The sequence below is a fragment of the Pogona vitticeps genome, chromosome 3, assembly GCF_051106095.1.
Source record: "Pogona vitticeps strain Pit_001003342236 chromosome 3, PviZW2.1, whole genome shotgun sequence".
Lineage (NCBI taxonomy): Eukaryota > Metazoa > Chordata > Lepidosauria > Squamata > Agamidae > Pogona > Pogona vitticeps.
In genome coordinates this window covers 264,179,935-264,202,597 of record NC_135785.1, presented here as the reverse complement: position 1 = coordinate 264,202,597, position 22,663 = coordinate 264,179,935, and the positions used below count along the sequence as shown (strand labels likewise).

Below are 22,663 nucleotides of genomic sequence, written 5' to 3'. Positions count from 1 at the left end.
GGTCCATCCATCCATCTGTCCATCTGTAGGTTTCTTGATTTAACATATTTTTACCCCGCCTTTCTCATTAAAAGGAACCAGGGTGGCTTACAACAATTAAAAGACAGTATTTAAAAGTTTAAGAAAGAATAAAGCAAGTATTATACTGAAAACAGTAGTAAGTAAAATCAGTGCTGAAACACATTTACAACAACAGAGCACAACAGTCCATTTCAAAAACCCTCTCAGACCACCAATCACTGAGGGAAAGACTTGCCTGAAGAGAAAGGTCTCCTTTTCCTGCTTGCGGAAGGAGATCAGAGAAGGGGCCAGCCTGGCCTCCAGTGGCAGGGAGTTCCAGAGTCTGGGAGCAGCCACAGAGAAGGCCCTCTCCTGTGCCCCCACCAAGCATCCCTGTGAGGGTGACGGGACTGAGAGAGAGGCCTTTCCTGGTGATCTTAACACCCAGGCAGGCTCCTAGAGGGAGATTCGGTCTTTTAGACCCTTCCTCAGGTATTTGGGGGAACATGGCTGGTGGAAGCAGGCTGTGATTTTACGAGGTGCCCGGTTGAAGTGTCCCTTCCTTCCATCATCTTCCTTGCTTCCTCCCTCCCTCCCTCCCTCCCTTTCTTTGCCCACACATTGCAATGTTGAGGGGAGTGCTTTCTGGGTAAAACAACATGGGAAGCTCAGGTGAATCCGATCAGAGAAAGTCTCCTGGGTCTGGATCTGGTCCTCTACATCCTTGCAGGGGGGCTGCACATGGAGAGGGCCTGGGAAACTTGTCGGGGGTGAGGGAGCAGCCAGAGGACTGACTCCTCTTCTGGCAGATCCCTCATGGTGAGCAGGGAGGAAGGGCTGTCATGGAACTCAGCAACAGGCACGACCCACAGGCTCCTGGGAGCGAGTCCTCTATACCCAAGGATGGCCGTGGGATGAGGTGGGGAGATGCCACACTCTGTTTTTGCATTCAGATGGTTAATTGTTTCTAGGAGGGCGCTTTCGGGGGATCCCTCAGTTTGGACTTTGAATAAAGCTGCAGCGGGGAGCCTGGAGGCACTTCAGCCCGTTTTGTTTCTCTGTTCTCTGGAGCAATAAACAACAGCAGCAAAAAACCAGACAAAGGTTGAGCTTAAAGTTAAAAGAACTTACCAAGATTTGTTCAGAAAATACATTGACAAGAAAGCTTACGTTTCCTAACTTCAACAGCTGACCGCGTGTCAGGATGGAGCACATGATCCGGGGAGGCCCTATAGCCCACCTGACGGTGGGGGGGGGAGAGACAAAGAGAGATGTGAACCCCTTGAAAAAGAGGAGGAGGAGAAAAAGAGAAAGAGAAAGAAGAAGGCTGACATGAGAAGACAGGACAAGAAGGTGAAAAAACAGCTGATGAAAAAGCAGGGGCCGGCCTCCAGCTGCTCTGCCTCCACCTGCCCTGAATGGACATTTGAGCCAAGCAGGTGCCAAAGAGGTCCATGCATCCTAAAGGTTCTTCCAACCACCAGCCCTAACCAGCATAGATAATGATGGGGGGGCTGATGGGACCCCACCCCCCCATGCTGTCTGTTTTTCAATATGAAAGGTGATACCATAGGACACCCTGTTGCCAACCAAATACCATTTCAGAGAAGAGGCAGGAGACCAAAGGGGCCAAAATAGAACCAGAAAAGGTGCCAAAATCATCGTCCTCCAAGATGGCCAGGTAAAAGCTTGGGCAAATGCCGGGAAGCCACCCAACGATGCTTCGTGCCCTCTAGGAAAGCCCGGGAGGCCCCAATCCAGCTCCCCCGGAGCCCAAGGTTCCTCGCCCCAACGCTGAGCCTTTCTCCTGGAGCCTTCCAGACTTGGCCTCGGGTTGCAAGATCAATGCAGGCTAAGCAAGACAATGGAGGGCATGGAAAGGCCAGTGGGAAGAAGAGGCGGCGAAGAAGCCGCCGCAGCAGCGGCTGACATGCAGCTGCCTTTGCGGAGAGAAACCAAGATAGATTTCCTGGAGATGCCATGAATGGAGGCTGTGGTGGCCGAAGACGGATGGATTGATAGATCCAGGGGGAGCGGGGAGGAGATGAGCGATGGGAATCGGATGCTGCCTCCACCGGCCTGAGACAATATGGCTTTGCCTTTCCTGGTCAATTGAACATCAGGCCCTAAAAAGAGTAATTAAGACAAAGGAGCAAAGGGGCCTGGCTGGGGCCATCGAGACGCTGAGCCACGTACTTGGGAGGTAAAAGCCTCACTGGCAGAGAGCTGAGGTCGGGCCTACAGGTTGCTTGGAGATGGGCTGGAGGTCCATCCTCCTCCTCGGCCCTTCGGCCTGCCGCTTAGGGCTTTGGGGTCCACAGGAGAATGGAGGGTCTGTCCTTTCTGCAGCTCCCGGGGGGCTCCTAACGAAACGGACAGTGTAAACCAGCTGGGGCCTCTTGAATCAGAATCATGCTCAGAACATCCATCGGTTGGCCTCCTGCCTTTTTTAACAGTGGCGCAAACAAAATCTTACAAATAAGACATCAGGGTAATCATGGCCCTGTTTTATTATTCCTCCAAACACCCACCCCCCAAATGCTTAACTTTATAATATTATTCCTTTCATTACAACTCTCAGAATTCCCCTCTCAACCTGGTCAGATCAGAAGGGTTTGTCTAGGAGACCAACCATCTTTCCAAGTCCTGGCCATCATCCTCACGTCTGTGCCACTGATTCTAAGCAGTGGGCATGCTGGTGGTGGTGGTCGTGGGCAGGTGGTTCTGGGAATTGTAAGGCAAAAAAGGTAACTTTTCTAAGCACAGCTCCATCACATCTCATATCCGAAGGCAGATGGCCTCTACACATGTAGTTCCCATCGGATGAACCTCTGTTAGTTGAGCCAGCCCCACATAGTACCTTGAAGGGTTGTTTTGGGTGGCTGAGTTGCCTTCAGTTAGTGGTGACCCTAAGGACAAAAGTTTGACCCAACTCCGTGGAAGATAGGAAGGCCTGGCGTGCTCTGGTCCATGGGGTCACGAAGAGTTGGACGCGACTAAACAACAACAACAACAACAACAACAACAAAGGATGAAAGATCTCCAAAATGTCTCATCATTAACAGCTTGGCTCAGCTCTTGCAGACTCAAGCCTGTGGCTTCCTTTAGGGAGTTGATCCATCTTATATTTGCGTCTTCCTCTTCTCCTGCTGCTCTCCACCTTTCTCAGCGTTATTGTCTTTTCCAGAGAATCTGGTCTTCTGGTGAGGTGCCCAAAGCAGGACAAGCCTGAGTTTTCCTCATTCCTGCTCCTAGAAGGTGTTCAGGCTTCATTGGGTCCAGGGCCCAGATCCCCATGATGTATAATCAACCCTCCGTTAACAGGTAATGCGGCAAGGAATTCCCTAGGACCTGGGCATGCATTACCTGGAGAAACACCACCTCATCTTATCCAGAGCTCAGAAGCATTCATTCTCAGCCGACAGAGTAACGTTCCCAGGCCGGCTCTTACCCAGCCCGATCCTCCTGCCAGGAAGCAGGTCGTCTGTGGGGGGGGGGGCGGCGATCCCCCCCACCCCCACCCCCAGGCGCCGCACCAGACCCGGAACCGAGGCGTCTCCTCTCTTCTCCTCTCTTCGGAGCGACCCCTTGGCTCGAGGCCCCGGGTGGCCGCCATCCAGCCCCCCCCCCGGGCACCCATTCCGGGAAGGATGGAGCCGGGCGAGGGGCCCCGCGAGGGCTGGCCGCTCTTTTCCGGCCCCGTCGGGTCTCCTCGCGCTCCTTCCCTCCGGCAGGAAGAGGCGCGCGCGGCGGCTCAGGAATCCGGCCAACGTTTAAAGGCGGGCGGGCGGGCGGGGGGGGGGTGTATCAAAGCCAACCAGCCTCTGGGTCCGGCTGAGGGGGGGGCGGTGACTGGGGGCAGAGCGAGAGACCAGGACCACTGGTCACCGGACCTGGGCGGGGCCAGATCCCCTTTCCTGCGAAGGTTCCTGGGCACAGCGTCGGGGTCGGTCTGGATGACCCTCGGGGACCCCGCGCGACTCTTCCCTCCTCGACGGCTCTCCGGCCCTCCTTACTCCTCCTCCCGGCTCGGGCCGCTCCTTTTCCCCACTGCAAAGGGAGAGCCTCCCGGGGGCCCACCTTCTCGCTCCCGTGCAGGTCTTCTGTCGGAGTCGATGGACACGGGTTAGCCGGGCGCAGGCCTTTGTCGGACGGCTGGGCCAAAGGAAAAGTTCCCCTTGCCAAAACTTGGCATCTGAGGGTCACCTCCTGGCAAACCCCGTCTTGCCAGCCACGTTTGGACTTTCGGCGCTTGTTTCGAAGCCGTGGGATTTACCCACGAAAGCACGTCTATTGGATTATTTTTTAAAAAAAAATTATGAGTGGCCCATAAAGGTGTCGCCTCTTCTGGCATTTGTATTTCATCATGGCCACACGGCCTCCCCGCTTTTGTTTCTACAGAATAGGTGCTGGCTGGAGAGCGCAGTGCTGGAGGTCCCTGGCTGCGGAGCCAGAGGTGGCGAGTTCGAATCCCCCACACTGTGCCTTTCCTCCGAGAAGAGCCGGCCTGGGTGGCTTTGGGCAAAAGCTGCACACGGTCCCAGGGCGCGCGCGCGCGCGCGCACACACACACACACACACAGAGAAGGAGGAAACCACTTCTGAGCTTTCGCTACCCTGGGAAACCCTGAAAAGGGTCGCCATGAATCAGGACTGACTTGATGGCACACAATTGCAGTATTATAATTATTATTATAGCTGGCTGGACAGCACAGTGGTGAAGGTCTTTGGCGGCAGAGACTGGGGGTTCGATTCCCTCGGTGTGGCTCCTGGTCCAAGGGGGGGCAGATCCTGCTTAAACAGACCCGGCAGTCCGACCTGACCTCACAGGCTTGGTGTGAGGCTAAAGCGCGCAGAAGGGAAGGCGGCCGTGAACAAGTGGGAGGAAAAAAGCAGGGCTGCTGATTCATTCCTGCTATTTCTATTTCGCCCTTTCCCCCACGGAGGACTCCAGGCGGCTCACAATCAATTCGAACTACACACTGATTTGCAAGTTTAAAAAGCATAAGAGAAAGCATAAAAAAACTCTCCCTGATATTTAACAATGCAGTATTAAAAGCCACCATTAAAAGCACATCCCTACATGTTTTAATATCCTCTACAGTCAGTAAACACAGCGTTCTTAAAATTCCCGCTTATTGCCTTAAAGGGGTGGTCTTTTGCCCCACAGGGGAAGCACAAACGGGCCCCCCGTCCGGTGTTTGGAAGGAGAGCCTTCCCACCACCGCCTCGGAGCAGCCACCGAGAAGGCCCTCCGCCGCGGGTCCCATCAGCCGTCCGCCCTGTCGGGGACCGAGAGGAGGGACTCCGCCGGGGATCTGAAGGGCCAGGAAGGTTCATATGGGGAGGCAGGAACCCTCCCGGGAACCAAGCCCCTTCCTTCAGGCGGAGAGGGTCCCCCTTTCTCCCGGTACCCATGCGCCGGACGATCGCTCCGGGGCGGGCTTGAGTGGGGGCGGCCTGCTCTTCTCGCCCAGGAAGAGGAGAGGCCAGGGAGCATCCCAAAAACTTCTCCTCGGCACCAAAGAGGAATTGGGGGGGGGGGGGAGAGACCCCGGTCCAGATAGGAAAAGCACCGTTTTTCGAAACTACCCAACATCTCAGGCTCGCGCCAAGCGCTGCGCGAAAGGGGACGTTGCGCTCCCTCTTTTCTTTTTCTTTTTAACCAACCCCGCGCTGCGCCAAACGCCGAGGGCTACTCCGAGAGCCGGGGATCCGGGACCTCGCCTTTTGGACGACAGTTCCCGGGATCTCGAGCCGGCCCTTCTGCAGCGCTCCGTGTGTTCTTCCCAGGCGCCAGCCATTAAACAGAAAAAGCACAAACGTGAATGAAAGAAGCGGTAAGAACACGCATGTTTTAAAAACCTCCAATTTCATGCTCATCACGGTGGGTGTGAAATTAAAAATAAGAAATTAAACAGAAAGGGGGGGGGAACACGCTTTCTTTCTTTCTTTCTTTCTTTGCGCAAAATTCCCCAAACGAGGGCGGTTAAATAAATTGATTTGGATACAAAGGAAGAGCCCCCAGACCATCCTTGCCCGGTGCGGAGGCATCAGGACCTGTAGAGGACGCGAAGCCGCAGGAAGGATCCGGAGCCCACCTGCGGGGGTGTGTGTGGGCAACAACAGCTTTTCCGCCAAGAAACCCACATCGTTTTTCCTCCCCTCCCACAAGCCATATTTTCAGATTTTTTTTTCCTGAGCTTGGAATCCCCAGAGGCTGGGGATTCTGGACCATGTAGTCCAACGAAAGCAACATTCTCCGGTTGTGTTGTTTTCTTTCTTTCTTTTTTAAAAAACTCTCCTCACCTACTGTTTGCTCCCGAGCCTTACAGCAGATTGAGCTTCAGGGCGGGTAAAAGGCTGGGTACCAGGATTCCCACCCACCCGAGGGGCCAGGACCGCTTTCCTGATGCCCACAACCGGGAGAAGAAGGCGGTGGCGGCGGGGGGGGAGACCCTGTGCCAGGGCTGGATGCATTAGGTGGCGCTCCCGAGACAGGATTTGGACCCGTCTGTCCGAGCAAGACCTCAAGTCGTTCACCCCACCCCAGCCCTGCAGTGAAATCCAGATTTATAATCTCTCTCTCTCTCTCTCTCTCTCTCTCTCTCTCTCTCTCTCTCTCTCTCTCTCTCTCTCTCTCTCTCTGGCTCAAGGGAGATTCCATTTCTCCTGGGTTTTTGACGGGGAAGTTAAGGCACAGGATCACCCCTTTCCCGAGTTTGTGGCCTTTCCTGATTCCATTTTCCTTCTGAATCTCCTCCCAAACCCAGCAGAAATCTCCTCCGATTCCCCCTCAGGCTTCTTGGCATCCCGGTCCGCCTCTTCAGACACCTCGGGAAAGAAACTTTCACCCGATTCCCCCAAACCAAGCATTCACTAATCTAACCAAGAGGCCCCGTGAACTCCGAACATTGCGCGTAGTGGCGAACCTAAAACCTTGTCATTTCGCCCCCGCCGGTTTTGGAGTCGGTTTTGCTCCTTGAGCCTCGGTATTCCGAGTTGGAGGCAGGAAGGAGGGAGAGAGAAAGAGAGAGAGAGAGAGAGCTGAGCCCTCAATCTTTGGGAAAAACGACGTCCGAAACCTAAGGAAGTAGGACTAGTCTTTCTGGTGCCCCCCCTCCCCGGGATTCTTCCAAAGGAAATAACCTCGTTGATCTGCTGCAGCGGAAGCAGCGAAGAGTTTTGTGTCGCCTTAAAGACTCCCCAAGTTTTCCGTGGCAAAACTCGGGTGGCAGCCCAACTTGGCCACCTTTAAGGCGCCACCGGGCTCTTCTTCATTTTGCTAGAAACCGACCAGGGTTGGGGGGGCGGCGGGGGGGGGCTCGACTGTCCTGTGGCAAAGGAAGCGGGGGCTCCAGGCGGCGACGCCGGCTCCCTTCTCCCTCCCTCGGCTGCCGACGCAAGGGTTAAGGGCTGGCGGATGATGGACGGGGTGGGCGGGGCCGGCGGGCGGGCAGCCCCCTCCCCTCCCCTCCCCCCCGCCGCTCCGGCCCCCAATAGACTTCGGGCGAGATTGTCATGCAAAGGATCCCGTCGCTGCGCCGCTCGCCTTCCCCCGGTCGCGGCCGGCTATATCATCCGCCCGCCCCGTCGGCCGGGCAGCACAGCGGCGGGCGGGCGCGGGCTCAGCTAACCGGAGGCGGGCCGGGCCGCAGGTGAGGGCGAGGGCGAGCAGCGGCCGGGATGCTCCGGGGGCGCCGCCTGGCAGCCTAGCCTCCCCTCCCTCCGCCGTCTCCGCCGGCTCTCCTCCTCCCGCCCCGTCCGGTCCCGTCCGGTCCCGTCCCGCGGCAGCCCCTGCCCGCCGGCCGGCCGGGCGCGGCCCTATGTACCAGATGGATTACTCCTACCTGAACTCGTACGACTCCTGCATGGCGGCCATGGAGGCCTCGGCGTACGCGGCCGACTTCAGCTCCTGCAGCCAGGCCAACTCCTTCCAGTACAACCCCATCCGGAGCAGCTTCGCCGCCAGCCCGGCCGCCTGCCCGCCGCTCAGCACCGCCGGCTGCGCCCTGGGCGCCCTCCGCGAGCACCAGCCTTCGCCCTATTCCACCGGTAAGCCGGCACACACACACCCCGGCCTTCCCTCCCCGCCCTTCCCGTCGGGGCTGAGCCGGGCAGAGCCGGGCTGGGGGTGGTGGCAGCGGGGAGCCTTCTCCTGGGCGCCCCGGAAAGCCCGGGCAGGGGGCTGCAGGATACGGGGACGCCGTCCGCCTGATGCGCCCGACGGGGCGTCCCCGCTGGGGCTCCTTCCCAGGCGCCTGTCCGAAACTGCCAAGGCGAGTGGTTGCCTTCCCCAGGCACCACCACCACCACCAGGGAGAGGAGTAGGGGGAAGGGTCGTACTACAACTCCCAGAATCCCCCACCGGCCATGCTGGGCGTTGTAGTCTCTCCCAAGCCAGGGCGCTTTCCGCAGCCGCGCTGCCACTGGGGCGGGGATTGGGATTGGGATTGGGATCGAGGCTCTCCGGCCGCCGCCGCCCCGGCTGGGCGCTGTGGTCCTCCAGACCCCGGCCCGGTCCCTTTTTATTCCCTTCGCCTTCGGAGGGAGCGGGAGGGGAGGGGGCCCCGAGCCGCAGCCCACCAGGTATAAACCAATTTCGTAAAATGCGGTTGTAAAGATATAACATTTGCGCCTAATCGAGTTACCGGCTCGGTTCCTCCCCGTTCACAGCCAAAACAAATTAATGGGTAATCAGGTTACAGCAAATGGAAGGATTAGATCGAGCAGCCTAATTTGATATTTCGGAGAATATCGCTCCTAGAAATGTATGTATTTTTCTTTTTCTGGAATTTATGAATCTGGAGGAAGATGCGCGCGCGCGCGGGGGGGGTGTCCTTTGGAGTTTTAAGGCTCCCGGGGAACAAAACGGTTTCCCCACTTCGGGGCTCAGCCCAGGTTCACCCTGAAACCATCAGCGGGTTCTTCCTGGATCCAGGTGGCGGGTGGGGACGAATCCTGTCTTCCGACCCTGTGAGAACAACACTCCCTACCAAGGAACCGCGCATCTGGCCAAACGGAATTTGAATTCTGACGAAAGCAAGCCAGGACCGGAGGAAGCCTTCACTCCCAGTGCCACCGCCCGCGCTTAACGGGCCCAGAATTAGCTCGTTACAGCCAAAACACCGCAAATCTGCTGGCTTCTGGGTACTACCAGGCTCTTCTTTGTTCCAAGCGGAGCGCAGGGGCCTGCCTCTCTGCCGGGTCCTTCCTAACCTGTCCAGCCCCTCTGAAATGTCCTGCGCTTCCCTGCCTTCCATTCCTTCCCCGACCCTTTCTCGTTTCTAGCACTTTCTATAGACGCAGCGTCCTGTGTCAGCCGAAAGCTGGCCTGCGTCAGGCCAGCGGTCCCTGTGCTTTTTTCCTTCTCTCTGAAGCCAATTTGCTGGAACAGATTAATTCACATCTCTGGAGAAACGAGTTTTATCGCTGGGAGGAAATTCCGATGTGCACCCGGCGCTTCGGCCGTTTGAAATTCCCTCCTACTTTTCCTTCCATCCCCCCCCCCAAAAAAAGTTTCCTCTCCTCCCCTTCCCTCCACCTCGTGTTCCCTTTGGACAGGAAGGGGAAGGGGGACCCTCTTCTGTAGCGGGCAGCATCCCAACCGAGGTGTAAAATCTAGGCTTAAAATGCCCACTGTTTTCAACTCTACGGGCCCGATCCTGTCAGAGAAGCGGAATGGGCAGCCCAATCCAGGCGTCTTTACCCGCTCCCGTTGAATCCGACGGAAAGGAGCGCTCCGGCTCCGCCTCCGAATTCGGATCCGCCCGGAAAAGGGTCTCAGCCAGACCCCGGCCGGAGGCGCATCCGGCAGCCCAAAGGGGCCTCGCCTCGAAATCTCTCCGCCTCGGAATACGGCGATGCGAGGTGATTCCTACTCCTCACTAAATGCCGTCTAGATTCGCTTTCATCCGGCCTGGGATTCTGAATGGACGGCCTGGTTAGAATCGTTCGGTATCTGGAATAAAAGATGTCCGCTAAAAGTCTCCTGGCTTTTCTCCCCCACCCCAAGCCGCCGTCCCATGATCGCCAGAAAAAAGAGCCAAAAATGCCCCCCTCCAAAAAAACAACACACATACACACCACCAAACCACTTTATTTTTAAAAGTTTTAAGAACATCGAGGCTCCGAAGTGAGGCGGGATCGAAATCTATATACAGTATTTATCTCTTTCTGGAATTTCTGGAGCCGGGTGTTTAAAATTCGCAGGGGAAAACTGATGTCCTCCCAAAGCGATTTCCAGCGCACCCGACGCGTTTAAATGAATGTGAAACTTTTGGCATAAAGATGATAGAGACACAAACGAGGAAATGCAAAGCCAATCGTGGTGTCGATTTCCGGAAGGCATTGCAGCAAGAACGAGCAGACGAAGTCCGGTGTCATCTGAAAAAAGGCCATTTTTCCTAGACTCAGATTGTGTATTTCTGTTGTGGTGGTTCTCCTTGCTCCCGGGTCGATTTCAGGTGGGCAAAAATAAAGGCGGCACTTTCGGCAGGCATTCTGGTGAATCGGGCCCTTCCTCTTCAAAACACAACCAACGAAAGCGCGTGTTCCCTGCCTTTACCCCCAGCTAATGGAAAAGCGTCCTGGCCACGAGATATAAGAGCCAGAGAATGGATGGTGAAAACGCAGGAGCGGGACTCATCCAGCAGATCCTCGCCTTGGCAAGAAGCGGCCGCCAGAAATGCCAGGATTTCTCCCTGCCAGAGAGGTCGGAGTGAGGAAGCGATGATGCTATTTAACATACTCAGTGCGCTCCGGAACCTCCATCCGCTCTCCGGCCCTTCGCTCTTTGGAGGCGCTCCCTTTCAAGGGGACGTGGGAACTAACCAAACCCAGCAAGGAAGCCACCAAAAAACACCTTCACGCGAAATCCGCAAAGGCCACAGAGAAACGCGAGAAGGGGAGGGAGGAAGGGGGGGCTGGCCGAAGAATGAACAGCGCGTCGCCGGACGGAAGACTTTTAGGAGGAAGAGCCACGGAGCTCCGCCGGGTTTGACTCCGGAGTGAAGCTGGTTGTAGGATTTTCCCCGGCCGTCGCTTGCTTGGTTTGGAATCGGAAGGGCACCCAGGCGAGTTACACCGGCTGTCATGTTACCTTAAGGCTCGCAAGCGCGGCGGAGGCAGTTTTCCGGCAAAAGGACGCCAGGATTCGGTCCGAATCGGTGACAGGGTTTCCCCTCCCCTCCCCCCCCCCCGCCAGTCAAAGGATCATCCATTACTCTTGGATATTCCGGAATGAACCAGAGTGGGATTTATTTAGTTTGTTTACCAGCTGGCGGGCTTGCTTGGGAGTAAAGGAGCTGCTTCGTCCCAGACAAATTCGTAGCGCCGCGCCTTCACCCGCATTTGGTGCGTGAAACCGAATTATTTTCTGGAGCGTGGCCTTGGATTCAACTCGGTTCGTTGTGAGTTTAATTCGAGCCCAAACCACACATCCCTTTGAAACAGCCACCACCACATCTGTTTAATACTATATTCGCGGGATCATCATCAACCGGTCTTCTTCTATGAGGAGCTCTGCTACTCGCAAGTAAGACCCACCAGTTTCAAAGGAGTTTTGTTTGCAAACGAAACGCCTCCGAAGTTAGCGGGGCTCTATCCGGCACAGTGAAAAGGTGCTGAATTTCTCCTTCCCCCACGTCAAAAAAATCGAGGGCTCGAGGGCTCGGATCCTTGCATGTGTTTAGTCGCCCACGTTCACTCTGTGGAGGGCCCCCCTGTTCCTTCCTGTACGACGATAGGATCGCAGCCTTTAATGGCGCTGAAACGTCGTTGGATCGTGCCCGGAGAACGTCCCCCAGTTCGTAGCCTGGGGCGACCGACGTTTTCCTCCTGATCCATTCAAGAACAACAATGATAATGATGATGATGATGATGACGACGACGCCAGTTGCAACTTGCAGAGCAGCTGCAGCTTCACAGGCAGGCTTCAGCGCTACACCCACTTACCTAGGAGTAAATCCCATTGAGTTCTTCGGCAAAGGGCGATGGAGACCTGGGGGAGGGGGAGAGGAAACAAGAAGAGACCCGCCCTCGATCCCCCGTGCGTCTACCTCACTGAGTTTAGTAGGTTTCCTCGCGGGAAAGTGGGTGTAGGACCGCAGCCTTGAAAGACACCTAAACACAGGCGAGTTAAATCGGGGCAGGAGATCGCGAAACGATTTTATCGCAACCCCAATCGGGGAGAACCCATGCCCTGTTCATTTGATACAGAAGTAGGATCCGCGGAGCGTGAAGGGGGTTTACTCCCGTGTAACGCAGCGGGACTGAAGCAGAGATGCCAGTTAAGGCGGAGAGAAACGCAGGCAATGCGAGACGTGCGGGCCAGCTGATGGGTGGATTTCACAGGGGTCCCTGAAGCGGTTAAGGCGGCGCCGGCTTGCCTGCCCGGATTCACGAAACCCCCTTGGGCTTATGGGCCTGGCAGTCGACAGGGGCCGGATCCGGCGCAGCAATGTCCGGCCCATCCCGCCCCGCCAGGTCTTAATCGCAAAAGCGGGTTCTAGATCAAAGAATGCCTGGATTCTACCTACGGCTGGCTGCTCAGGGTCAGACCTTTTATAGGGGGTAACGGGATCCTTCACGGATTCATCGGTTCGAAACCACCTGATGGCCCACAGCTCTGACCCGCAGGAGAATTAGACAATTAATGATGAAACACGAGGAGGGAACCACAGACAAGGGACTCGTCTCCGGTCACGTCACGTCGGAGCTCTCTCCCCGGAGAGCTAACACGCCTCTGCGGAGGCCGCCCTGCATTGGGTACATCAGGAGAAGTCAAGACTGGCTCGAAAGGATAATAATGCAAGAAAAAGCGGGGAGGCAGCAGGAAAAGAGGAATCCATCCAGACACGAGATGAATAGACTCCAGGCAAGAAGCCACGAGACGCGGGCAGGATTGCTAGGGAGAGGAAGGTCCAAATAGCATTGCAGTAATTCATAGGTTCGCCATGCGTCGGCAGCCCCTTGAGAGCATGTAAGGGCAGTTTCAAAGGATGCCGCCCTAGAAGGCGAGGGGCTCAATCCGTGCGAAAAGCTGCGGATTTAAACCGGAGAGCTTCCGCATCAGCGTGCCTTGCAAGTCCCGCACGCCAACCACTTAATCCGGAGCGAGGCTCGGGGCTCCCAACGGCAAAAGCCGCAGCTGTTAAAAGCGCTGGGGGAAAAAAACACCCGATTCAAGTTGAATGGAGATGTAGAGCGAGATTTAAATCACAAAAGAACCCACTTAACCCGGGATCTGTCCAAATCCGGAGTCACTCCGGATTCCAACTAATCAAATAACCTTAAAAAAAAGCCCACGCCTCCACGCATACAATCACACAGGCTGCTGGGCAAGGCGCCAATTTTTAGGGGGGGTTCCCCCCACGTCCTCCCACTCCTGCGTATTTCTCCCTCCCAGTTGCCGCCCCGTGTTCCCAGTGGGGGCGCTGGGCAGCCGGAGTGGAAGGAGAAGCTGCAGAGACGGGCTGTTGGGCATCGCGCTGATTAGTCTGGCTGTGGTTTTGGTGCCGTTGGTGTTTCCCGTTTCTCAGAGTGGTGTTTGCCTGGTCCGTTTCAATATTTCGATGCCTGGTGTTTTGGGCTTGGAATATGGCCTTTTGGTGATGTCCACCACCTACGAGGACTCCCTGCTTTGGGCTCCAGTGTTGTCTTTTAACGTTGTAAGCCACCTTGGGTTCTTTCTCTAAGGAGAAAGACCGTGTAAAATATTAGTAAGTAAGTAAGCTGGACCATAAAGAAGGCTGACCGTGGAAGAATGGATGCTATTGAACTGTGATGCTGGAGGAGACTCTTGAGAGTCCCCTGGACTGCAAGGAGAACAAACCTATCCATTCTGAAGGAAATCAACCCTGAGTGTTCACTGGAAGGACAGATCCTGAAGCTGAGGCTCCAATCCTTTGGCCATCTCATGAGAAGAGAAGACTCCCTGGAAAAGACCCTGATGTTGGGAAAGTGTGAAGGCAAGAGGAGAGAAGGGGACGACCGAGGATGAGATGGCTGGACAGTGTCTGCGAAGCAACCAACATGAATTTGACACAACTCTCAGAGGCAGTAGAAGATAGGAGGGCCTGGCGTGCTCTAGTTCTTGGGGTCATGAAGAGTCGGGCACGACTTAATGACTAAACAACAAGCAAGCAAGCAAGCAAGCCAAAGTTGAACCTGGAGGTGTTTACCCCTCTCTGGTTGCTTTTGGAAATTTTACTTTGCACCTCAAAACCTTATTGACTTAACAGTGCAGTTGGGCTCAGCTTTGAACATACAACACTGCCTTCCTTCCCTTCCCTACCATCATCATCTGTTCTGGTGGACGCCTGTTTTCCGGCATCTCTTGGAAAGACAGACTTTTCCTGTCCCCCAATCACTTGCTTTGCTTCCGCCTCCTATGTTTGAGGTTCAGAGAGTCAGATCTGAGCCCAATGACCCTGGATTTGCTATAATTGTTGGCGTGATTGTCGATTACTTCTCTCTCTCTCTCTCTCTCTCTCTCTCTCTCTCTCTGTGTGTGTGTGTGTGTGTCTTTGGGTTCACAGAGTAGCTGCCACTGTGTTTCCCGTGGACACGGAAACCCACTTTGTTTCTCTGTTCTCTGGAGCAATAAACTAGGCATAGGCTTAGCTTGAAGTCAACGTCATTTTATTAATAATTGTGTGCCATCAAGTCCATTCCGGCTTATGGAAGCCCTTTTCCAGGATGTTTGAGTAAAGAGAGTACTCAGGCGTGCTTTCCTATCCTCTTCAGTGGGGTGGGGGGCATCCATAGCCACCAACATTTATTTAGAAAAACACATTGGTAGGGAAGCCTGGATCCTGATCCAGATACTTGGCCATGGGGGCAGGATGGCGCGCATGGTCTGCGGAGGGGGAGAGGGTGGGGGGTCATTCCCACATTCTTCGGACAGATGTTTACAGGTTGAGAAGAATTCTTCTCCCTGCTTTGGAGAAGAGGAAGGTGAAGGAACAGCCAAGGCGGGGGGGGGGAGCACAGTCTCCTCTGCTGCCAACTGGGCCCTCTTGGAATTTTGTGATGGAGAGGCGCAGCTTCCAGAAGGATCCCCCAACATGAATCATGCAGGACACATCCAGGATCAAGCCCATTATTTGGAGGTGCCTCAAGACCTCACCCCGTTGTTTGTGTGTTTCCCCCCCCCCCAAGAAATGGGATAGGCTGCCAGGATGCTCTTGCATATGTGGAAGCCATTCTATGCTATGTTTTTTTATCTAACCACCAGTTAGTTACCTTTAGAATCATAGAATCATAGAAAACTGAAGTTGGAAGGGGCCTACAAGGCCATCCAGTCCAACCCCCTGCTCAAGGCAGGAATACAAATCAAAGGAGATCTGACGGGTGATTATTCAAGTTTTTTTTGAAGGCCTCCAGGGTTGGAGCACTCACCAACTCCCAAGGCCAATGGTTCCATCATTGTACTGCTTTAACAGTTAGGAAGTTTTTCCTGATATTCAACCAAAATCTGGCTTCCTTTAAGTTGAGCCCATTGCTGCATGTCCTACACTCTGGGATGATCAAGAACAGATGCTGCCCCTCCTCTGTATGACAGCCTTTCAAATATTTGAAAAGTGCTATCTCCCCTCAGTCTTCTTTTCTCAAGGCTAAACATGGCCAATTCTTTCAGCCTTTCCTTCTAAAGCATGAAGAATGATTTTTTTCAAAATTGCTTTTAGTGTTCCTAGCTCACCTCAGCTCATTCTCAGCTTTTCCCGCCCTCAGGCCATCCCTGCACTTCTTTGCTACTTGTCTGTACTCCTCCTTGGTGGCCTGGCCTTCTTTCCACTTCCTATACATGTCTTTTGGGGGGTTTTAGGTCCTCCCTGAGCTTTTTGTGAAGCCACACTGGCCGTTTTTTTGCCACCTCTCCCCCTTTTTTTCTTGTTGGAATTGTTTGTACTGTAGTTGTATTTTAGTTATTCCCATTCAACAGCCACATGGTCAGTATTAAGCCATGTAATTCTGAGGATGCTGATGCTGATTTATTTGATTTATATCTCACCCTTGTGAGTGTCTGGGAAGCCTAACATGAAAACACAACTGAAGTCACAAATTACAGATATCTAAAAACCCCTAGTCCAAAATAATAAACCACACACAGCAAAAAGCACAAATAACTTTAAATCGTAGATTTTAATTCCTGCTGAAGGAAGACAAGACAAACATCAGCCAAAGACAAATGAACAAAAGGAAGAAGAAGAAGAAGAAGAAGAAGAAGAAGAAGAAGAAGAAGAAGAAGAAGAAGAAGAAGAAGAAGAAGGCACGTAGAAGCTGATGTTTTTAACTGGCACTGGAAGGGCAGAAGTGGAGGTGATGGTGGGACAATCAGACTTGTGGCAGAAGGGAGTTTTCCCAGCTGGGACAGCCCCTGATACATGTGGTGGGAGCCTTACAGGCTGCAATTTTGCCCAAATACTTTGGCTAGAGCAGCAGAGCAAAACTTTGGCCATTCCTGCATCCAGGTTCTACTGCCTCAGTGTCTTGGCTTAGTACAGCTGGATCGTCCTTTCAGCTCTGCTCCTACAACCCCCCTGACAGACTATACCTTTGAGTCTTGTTCTGAAATATGGGTCTGAGAGTGGTGGAGGAAAATCACATTAACTAACGGCATAATTAGTACATTTGGTAAAGACTAAAGAAACGTTGACTGATATTTAATCCATTTGTATGTGTGTCCATCATGTGAATAAATTTCATCTCAGCTGTTTCTCTCTGTATTCTTGTTCTGTAGTGTTTTGTAGATGTGATACAGTTAACAGTAAAACCATATATTAATTAAGTAATTTAAGCTGGCCGCACTGCATTGGCTGCCCATCTGTTTCCGTGTCAACTTCAAAGTTTTAATGCTTACTTATAAGGCCCTAAACGGTTTAGGACCTCGATATTTGACGGAACGTCTCCTCCCACCAAGATCTACCCGGATCACCCGTGCGAGTCAGGAGGTGAGGCTGAGGAGCCTGACGCCGAGAGAGGCCCGGAAGGAGAAGACACGAAACTGGGCCTTCTCGGCGGTGGCTCCTCGCCTTTGGAACAATCTCCCTCCGGAGATTCACGCGACCCCCATGCTGGGCATCTTTAAAACCCAACTAAAAACATGGCTGTTTATCCAGGCCTTCCCTCCAGCCAATTCTTGATTTCTCTCTTACTTTTCCTTCTTTATTTTACTGCCGTTGTTGTTTGATTATTATGTATAGCCTGTATAATTAAAATTGTAAACTGCCCGGAGAGTGCTTGTAGCGCTATGGGGCGGTATATAAGTCCAATAAATAAATAAATAAATAAATAAATAAATAAATAAATAAATAAATAAATAAATAAATAAATAAATAAATAAATAAATAAATAAATGTATTTTCCTATGTTTTTATTATCTGATTTTATATTGGAAGCCGCCTAGAGTGGCCCAGTGGGCCAGATAGGCGGGGTATAAATCAAATCAAATCAAATCAATCAATCAATCAATCAATCAATCAATCAATCAATCAATCAATCAATCAATCAATCAATCAAACAAACAAACAAACAAACAAACAAACAAACAAACAAACAAATAAAAACAGCAGATTGCTTTCCTGGCAATATGTATGTTCAGTGGGGCAATCTTCCCCCTTCTCAGATGTGAAACTCCAACTCCCAGGAATCCGCCCTAGTCGTCATAGCCAGGGTTCTGGGGAATAATGGGAGTGGCAGTCTAAGGACATCTGGGGCCCCACATGTTCCCTTTTATAATTAAAAAGTTAATTGCAATGGGTTCTGTGGCTTTAGTGCCCCAATTTAACAAAACATTCTCATTCTTGTATTGATCTGGAGCTTCTTTGGAAGAGTGGTAATTTGTTTCCAGAATCATATCCAGAAGTCTCAGCTACTTAACAGTGTTTTGTTAACGATATACAAACAGTGACACCCACATTCTTTCAGTGAGCGTCACAACATCTCTGTCAGTTAAACTGCTGTATTATTGTCTTGATACCAGAGATTTGGGTGGCGAATATGGAGTAGGGACGAAGCCAAGGAATGCCGGGCCACTTCATGAAGGAAAACCAAGAGAAGGCTGTTTTCATTCAATTCAGCAGTTCTGGAAAAGAGAAAGAAGCAACTTCTACACCCACGGGTCGCTGTGGAAGGGGAGGAACCAGCCACTGGGCCAAAGTATCGGGTTGTCCTGCTTCCTAGTCATCCGTTCACCCCGGGCATCCATTTCCTTCCTGGTTCTAAGCTAACAGTGTTCTTATCTCTCCTGTTACCTCCTCCTCCACCTCTCCAGTTCCGTACAAGTTCTTCTCAGACCCGTCCACCATCAACGAGAAAAGGAAGCAGCGCCGGATCCGCACGACGTTCACCAGCTCCCAGCTGAAGGAGCTGGAAAGAGTCTTCGCAGAGACGCACTACCCCGACATCTACACCAGGGAAGAGCTGGCCCTTAAGATCGACCTCACGGAAGCCAGAGTGCAGGTGAGTGGCCTTTCCATAGAATCAAAGAATCATGGATTGCTCAAGACAGGAATCCCAATCAAAGCAGATCTGACAGAGGGTGGTCCGGTTTTCTCTTGAACGGAAGCACTTCCCACCTCCCAAGATAATGGGTTCCATTGTTGTACAGCTCTAACAGTTAGGAGGTTTTGTCTGAGATTTGGCCGAAATCTGGCTTCCTGTAGCTTGAGCCCATGATTACATGTCCTGTACTCTGGGAGGACTGAGAGAAGATCCTGCCCCTCCTCTGTAGGACATTTCAAATCTTTGAAAAGTACAGTGGTGCCTCACAAAACAATGTTAACTGGTTCCAAAAAAATCAACGTTGTGTGAAACATCGTTCTGTGAAACACCATTTCCCATAGGAATGCATTGAAAACCAGTTAATCCATTCCAATTGGAACGGATTGCCGTCCTTGAGCGAAAATCCCCATAGGAAACATCGTTGAATGAAACAATGTTTCCTCCATTCAAATGTATTGAAGCTGACTCAATGCATTTGAATGGCATTCCGATGTCTCTTTTCCCTCATTTAAAAGTGCCTTAAACTGTTTGAAACCTGTTTTAAATGCTTGGCATCGATAGTCCAGCTTGTGAAACGTATGCAAACTTAATTTGGTGTTGTTCTGAGTCGTCGTTAATTTTTGGTGATTTTTTTGTTTTCTCCGTTGAAAGCCATTAGACAGACCATTCAATGGCTTTCAATGGAGGAAACAAAAAAATCACCAAAAATTAACGAAGACTCAGAACAACACCAAATTAAGTTTGCATAGGGTTCAGGAGGTGGGCTAACGATTGCATGCATTTAAAACAGGCTTCGAACAGTTTAAGACACTTTTACAGGAGCGAAAAGGGGCATCGGAAAGAGCTCTTTGATCTCCGTTTCCCTTTTAAAGCTCTTTCCAATGCCCCTTTTCACTCCTGTAAAAGTGTCTTAAACTGTTTGAAGCCTGTTTTAAATGCTTGCAATCGTTAGCCCACCTCCTGAAACCTATGCAAACTTAATTTGGTGTTGTTCTGAGTCGTTGTTAATTTTTGATGATTTTTTGTTTTTCCCTCATTGAACTCTATTGAACTGTCCCAATACATTTCAATGAGAGAGAAAACAAAAAATCACCAAAAATTAACGAAGACTCAGAACAACACCAAATTAAGTTTGCTTAGGGTTCAGGAGGTGGGCTAACAATAGCAAGCATTTAAAACACTTTTCAAACAGGAGCGGAAAGGCACATCAGAAAGGGCTCTTTGATCTCCGTTTCCCTGCTTTTGAAGCTCTTTCCGATGTGCCTTTTTGCTCCTGTAAAAGTGCCTTAAACTGTTTGAAAAGTGTTTTAAATGGTTGCTATTGTTAGCCCACCTCCTGAACCCTATGCAAACTTAATTTGGTGTTGTTCTGAGTCTTCGTTAATTTTTGGTGATTTTTTGTTTTCTCTCTCATTGAAATGTATTGGACGGACAGTTCAATAGAGTTCAATGAGGGAAAAACAAAAAATCACCAAAAATTAACGACTCAGAACAACACCAAATTAAGTTTGCATTGGTTTCAGGAGGTGGGCTAACGATTGCAAGCATTTAAAACAGGCTTCAAACAGTTTAAGGCACTTTTAAATGAGGGAAAAGAGACATCGTTGTGTGAAAATCCCCCATAGGAAACATTGTTGTGTGAGGCGGCAAATTTATCAGAAAAAGCCATCGTTGTGTGAATTCATCGTTGTGTGAGGCACCCGTTGTGCGAGGCACCACTGTACTATCCTATCTTCCCTTAAATCTTTTTTTTTCAAGGCTAAACATGCACAGTTCTTTCAGTCTTTTCTGACAGGGCTCGGTTTCCAGTCCCCTGATCCTCCTTGTTGATCTTCTATGAATGGGGGCTCTATCTGCACTTCCCTTTCTGTCCTGCTCCTGTTTTTTTATTTCTTTCTCTCTTATAAAAAAAAGATACCATCTCAATGCTAGAGATGTAAAAGGAAAAAGAGATCTATATGCCTATGTGGTGGACGCATGAAATAAGAAAGAAAGAATGGGCACTGGTTTTTAAAGAGATTAGAGAAATTATTGGACATGATATTCAAATACCACAAATCATTGCCCTCCCAAATATAATTAAGAACGGACATCTGAAAAAAGAATAGAAAGAGTTGTTAGAATGGTCACAGCAGCAAGATCAATATTGGCAAAACATTGGAAAAGTGACAAACCAATTAATCTTGAAGACTGGTACAAGGAAATGTGGCGCTTAGCGATCAATGATAAGTTAACATGTGAAATTAAAATAAGAAGAAGGATGGCAAAGTCTAATGATTTCAAAGAGGTATGGAATTAATACTTGGAATATGTCTTTGTGAAAGGGAAAAGGTTATAGGCCAGCAGAAGAATCCATGTCTTTTTTGGAGAGGTATGGGATGAAAAGTTGTAAAAAGATATTATCAGTCACCAAGTCCTTAGGGTGAAGGTGGCAGAGGGTGGAGAAGGTTTGGTTTTCATTGCATATCATTTGATTGAATATGGACTTTAAGTTAATTTTCTTATTTGTTACTGTATTTTTCCATGTATAAGATGCACACATGTATAAGACGGCTCCCCCCACTTTTCTAACCCAAAATTAATAAATCTAAGTGGGGCTTAGCAAGTGTAGGGTGAAAGGGATCAAAGCGCTGCAGGGTTGCTTTGATCCCTGCTTTCTCCCTTCGTGCTAAGCCCTGTGGGGCTTAGCAAAAGAAGGGGGAAAGGGATCAAAGCAATCCCGCAACTGCACGATTGTTTTGATCCCTTTCCCCCTTATACAGCCACAGGATTGCTTTGATTCTTTCCCCCCTCCTTTTGTTAAGCCCCATGGGACTTAGCAAGCAGAGGAGAAAGCAGGGATCAAAGCGATCCTGCAGCACTTTGATCCCTGCTTTCCTTTAGCTAAGGATTAGCAAGTGGAGGGGAAAGCAGGGATCAAAGCCCTGCAGGAACAATTTGATCCCTGCTTTCCCCTCCATTTCTTTTTGTACTCTCTTCAGCTTACTTCCATGTATAAGATGACCCTTAATTTTTAGTCTAAAATTTTTAGACAAAAGTAAAGTCTTATACACAGAAAAATACAGTATTTTTCTATAATAATAATAATAACAACAACAACAACAACAATAACAACAACAACTTTTCTCTCTCCTGACGCTGCCTCCATGCTGGCCTTTCTGTTGTCTCCCCTCTTGTCCCCAATTCAGGTCTGGTTTCAGAACCGCCGGGCCAAGTTCCGCAAGCAAGAGCGAGCCGCCAACGCCAAGGGGCAGAACGGTAACAACGGGGGCAGCTCCTCCGCCCCCAAGAAGCCGGACCCCCACTCTTCCTCTGAAGATGATGAATCCAAGGAGTCCAACTGCAGCCCCACCCCGGACAGCACGGCCTCCCTGCCCACGGCGGGCAACCTGAACAGTCCTGGAAGCAGCCTGAGCCCCAGCCCGGGCACGGGGCAACAGGGCATGGGCCCCGGCCACGCCACCCAGGCCCTCAAGAACCAGGCTTTGTGGGCCGGGGTGGGCACCAGCCACGGGGCCACCAACACGGCTGACCTCCTGAAGGCTTGGCAGCCGGCAGAACCGATGCCGGGACCTTTCTCCGGCGTCCTCTCGTCTTTCCACCGGAAGCCCAACCCTCTCAAGGCTAACCTCTTCTAAAAGGGTGCCCTCCCTTCATCGAAGGCCCCACTCCATAGTTTCCCCCCCCCTTCTGTAGCTGCTCGTTTCTGTCTTTCTGGGGCTTGGCCTTCAAGACGGCCAGAGCCTCAAAGTCAACACTCCGTCCCAAGGGAACGAACAGCCATTTCTCTCCACCCATGTTTTCTAGTCGTATCCAGGCCCCACCACCGTATCTTCCTGTACCGAAGGGACGCTCTGTGTCTTTCCTTGTGGAAATATACATCTTCCTCACAAACTGTTCCCATCAGAGACTTTCCCGTGCATCTTTCATTCCCGATTCCACGTAAAAAAAAGAGAGAGAGAGAGAGAGAGTCAACTTCCCGAAGCCACAGTCACTCTGGGCAGGGCCCCTATGACATCCTTCAGTGCTTCTTGTGGGGTGGATTTGTTCCCGACGAAGATGTCCGTCCACCGGAGATGGTGGTCCCAAGTGATGAACTCCTTAGCGGTTCCCTGGGGGGTGGCTTCTCACTCGCTCAGCTCGTCGTGTGGGGAGA

The 22,663-nt window shown here is 51.6% G+C and overlaps 1 protein-coding gene and 1 long non-coding RNA gene across 2 annotated transcripts in view; one reads left to right on the top strand and one right to left on the bottom strand.

Annotated features, from left to right (window-relative positions):
* Positions 1–7,977, bottom strand: part of LOC144588214 (uncharacterized) — a 13,355-nt gene extending 5,378 nt beyond the window's left edge. Inside the window, exon 1 of the long non-coding RNA XR_013543639.1 lies at positions 7,851–7,977. This is a non-coding gene — a long non-coding RNA (uncharacterized LOC144588214). The remainder of the gene's footprint in view (positions 1–7,850) is intronic.
* On the top strand, positions 7,450–22,663 carry PHOX2A (paired like homeobox 2A). Its single transcript, XM_072993400.2, has 3 exons — positions 7,450–8,055; positions 18,278–18,465; positions 21,696–22,663. The coding sequence occupies exons 1-3, from the start codon at positions 7,827–7,829 to the stop codon at positions 22,143–22,145; spliced, it is 867 nt and encodes a 288-aa protein (XP_072849501.1). The 5' UTR covers positions 7,450–7,826; the 3' UTR covers positions 22,146–22,663.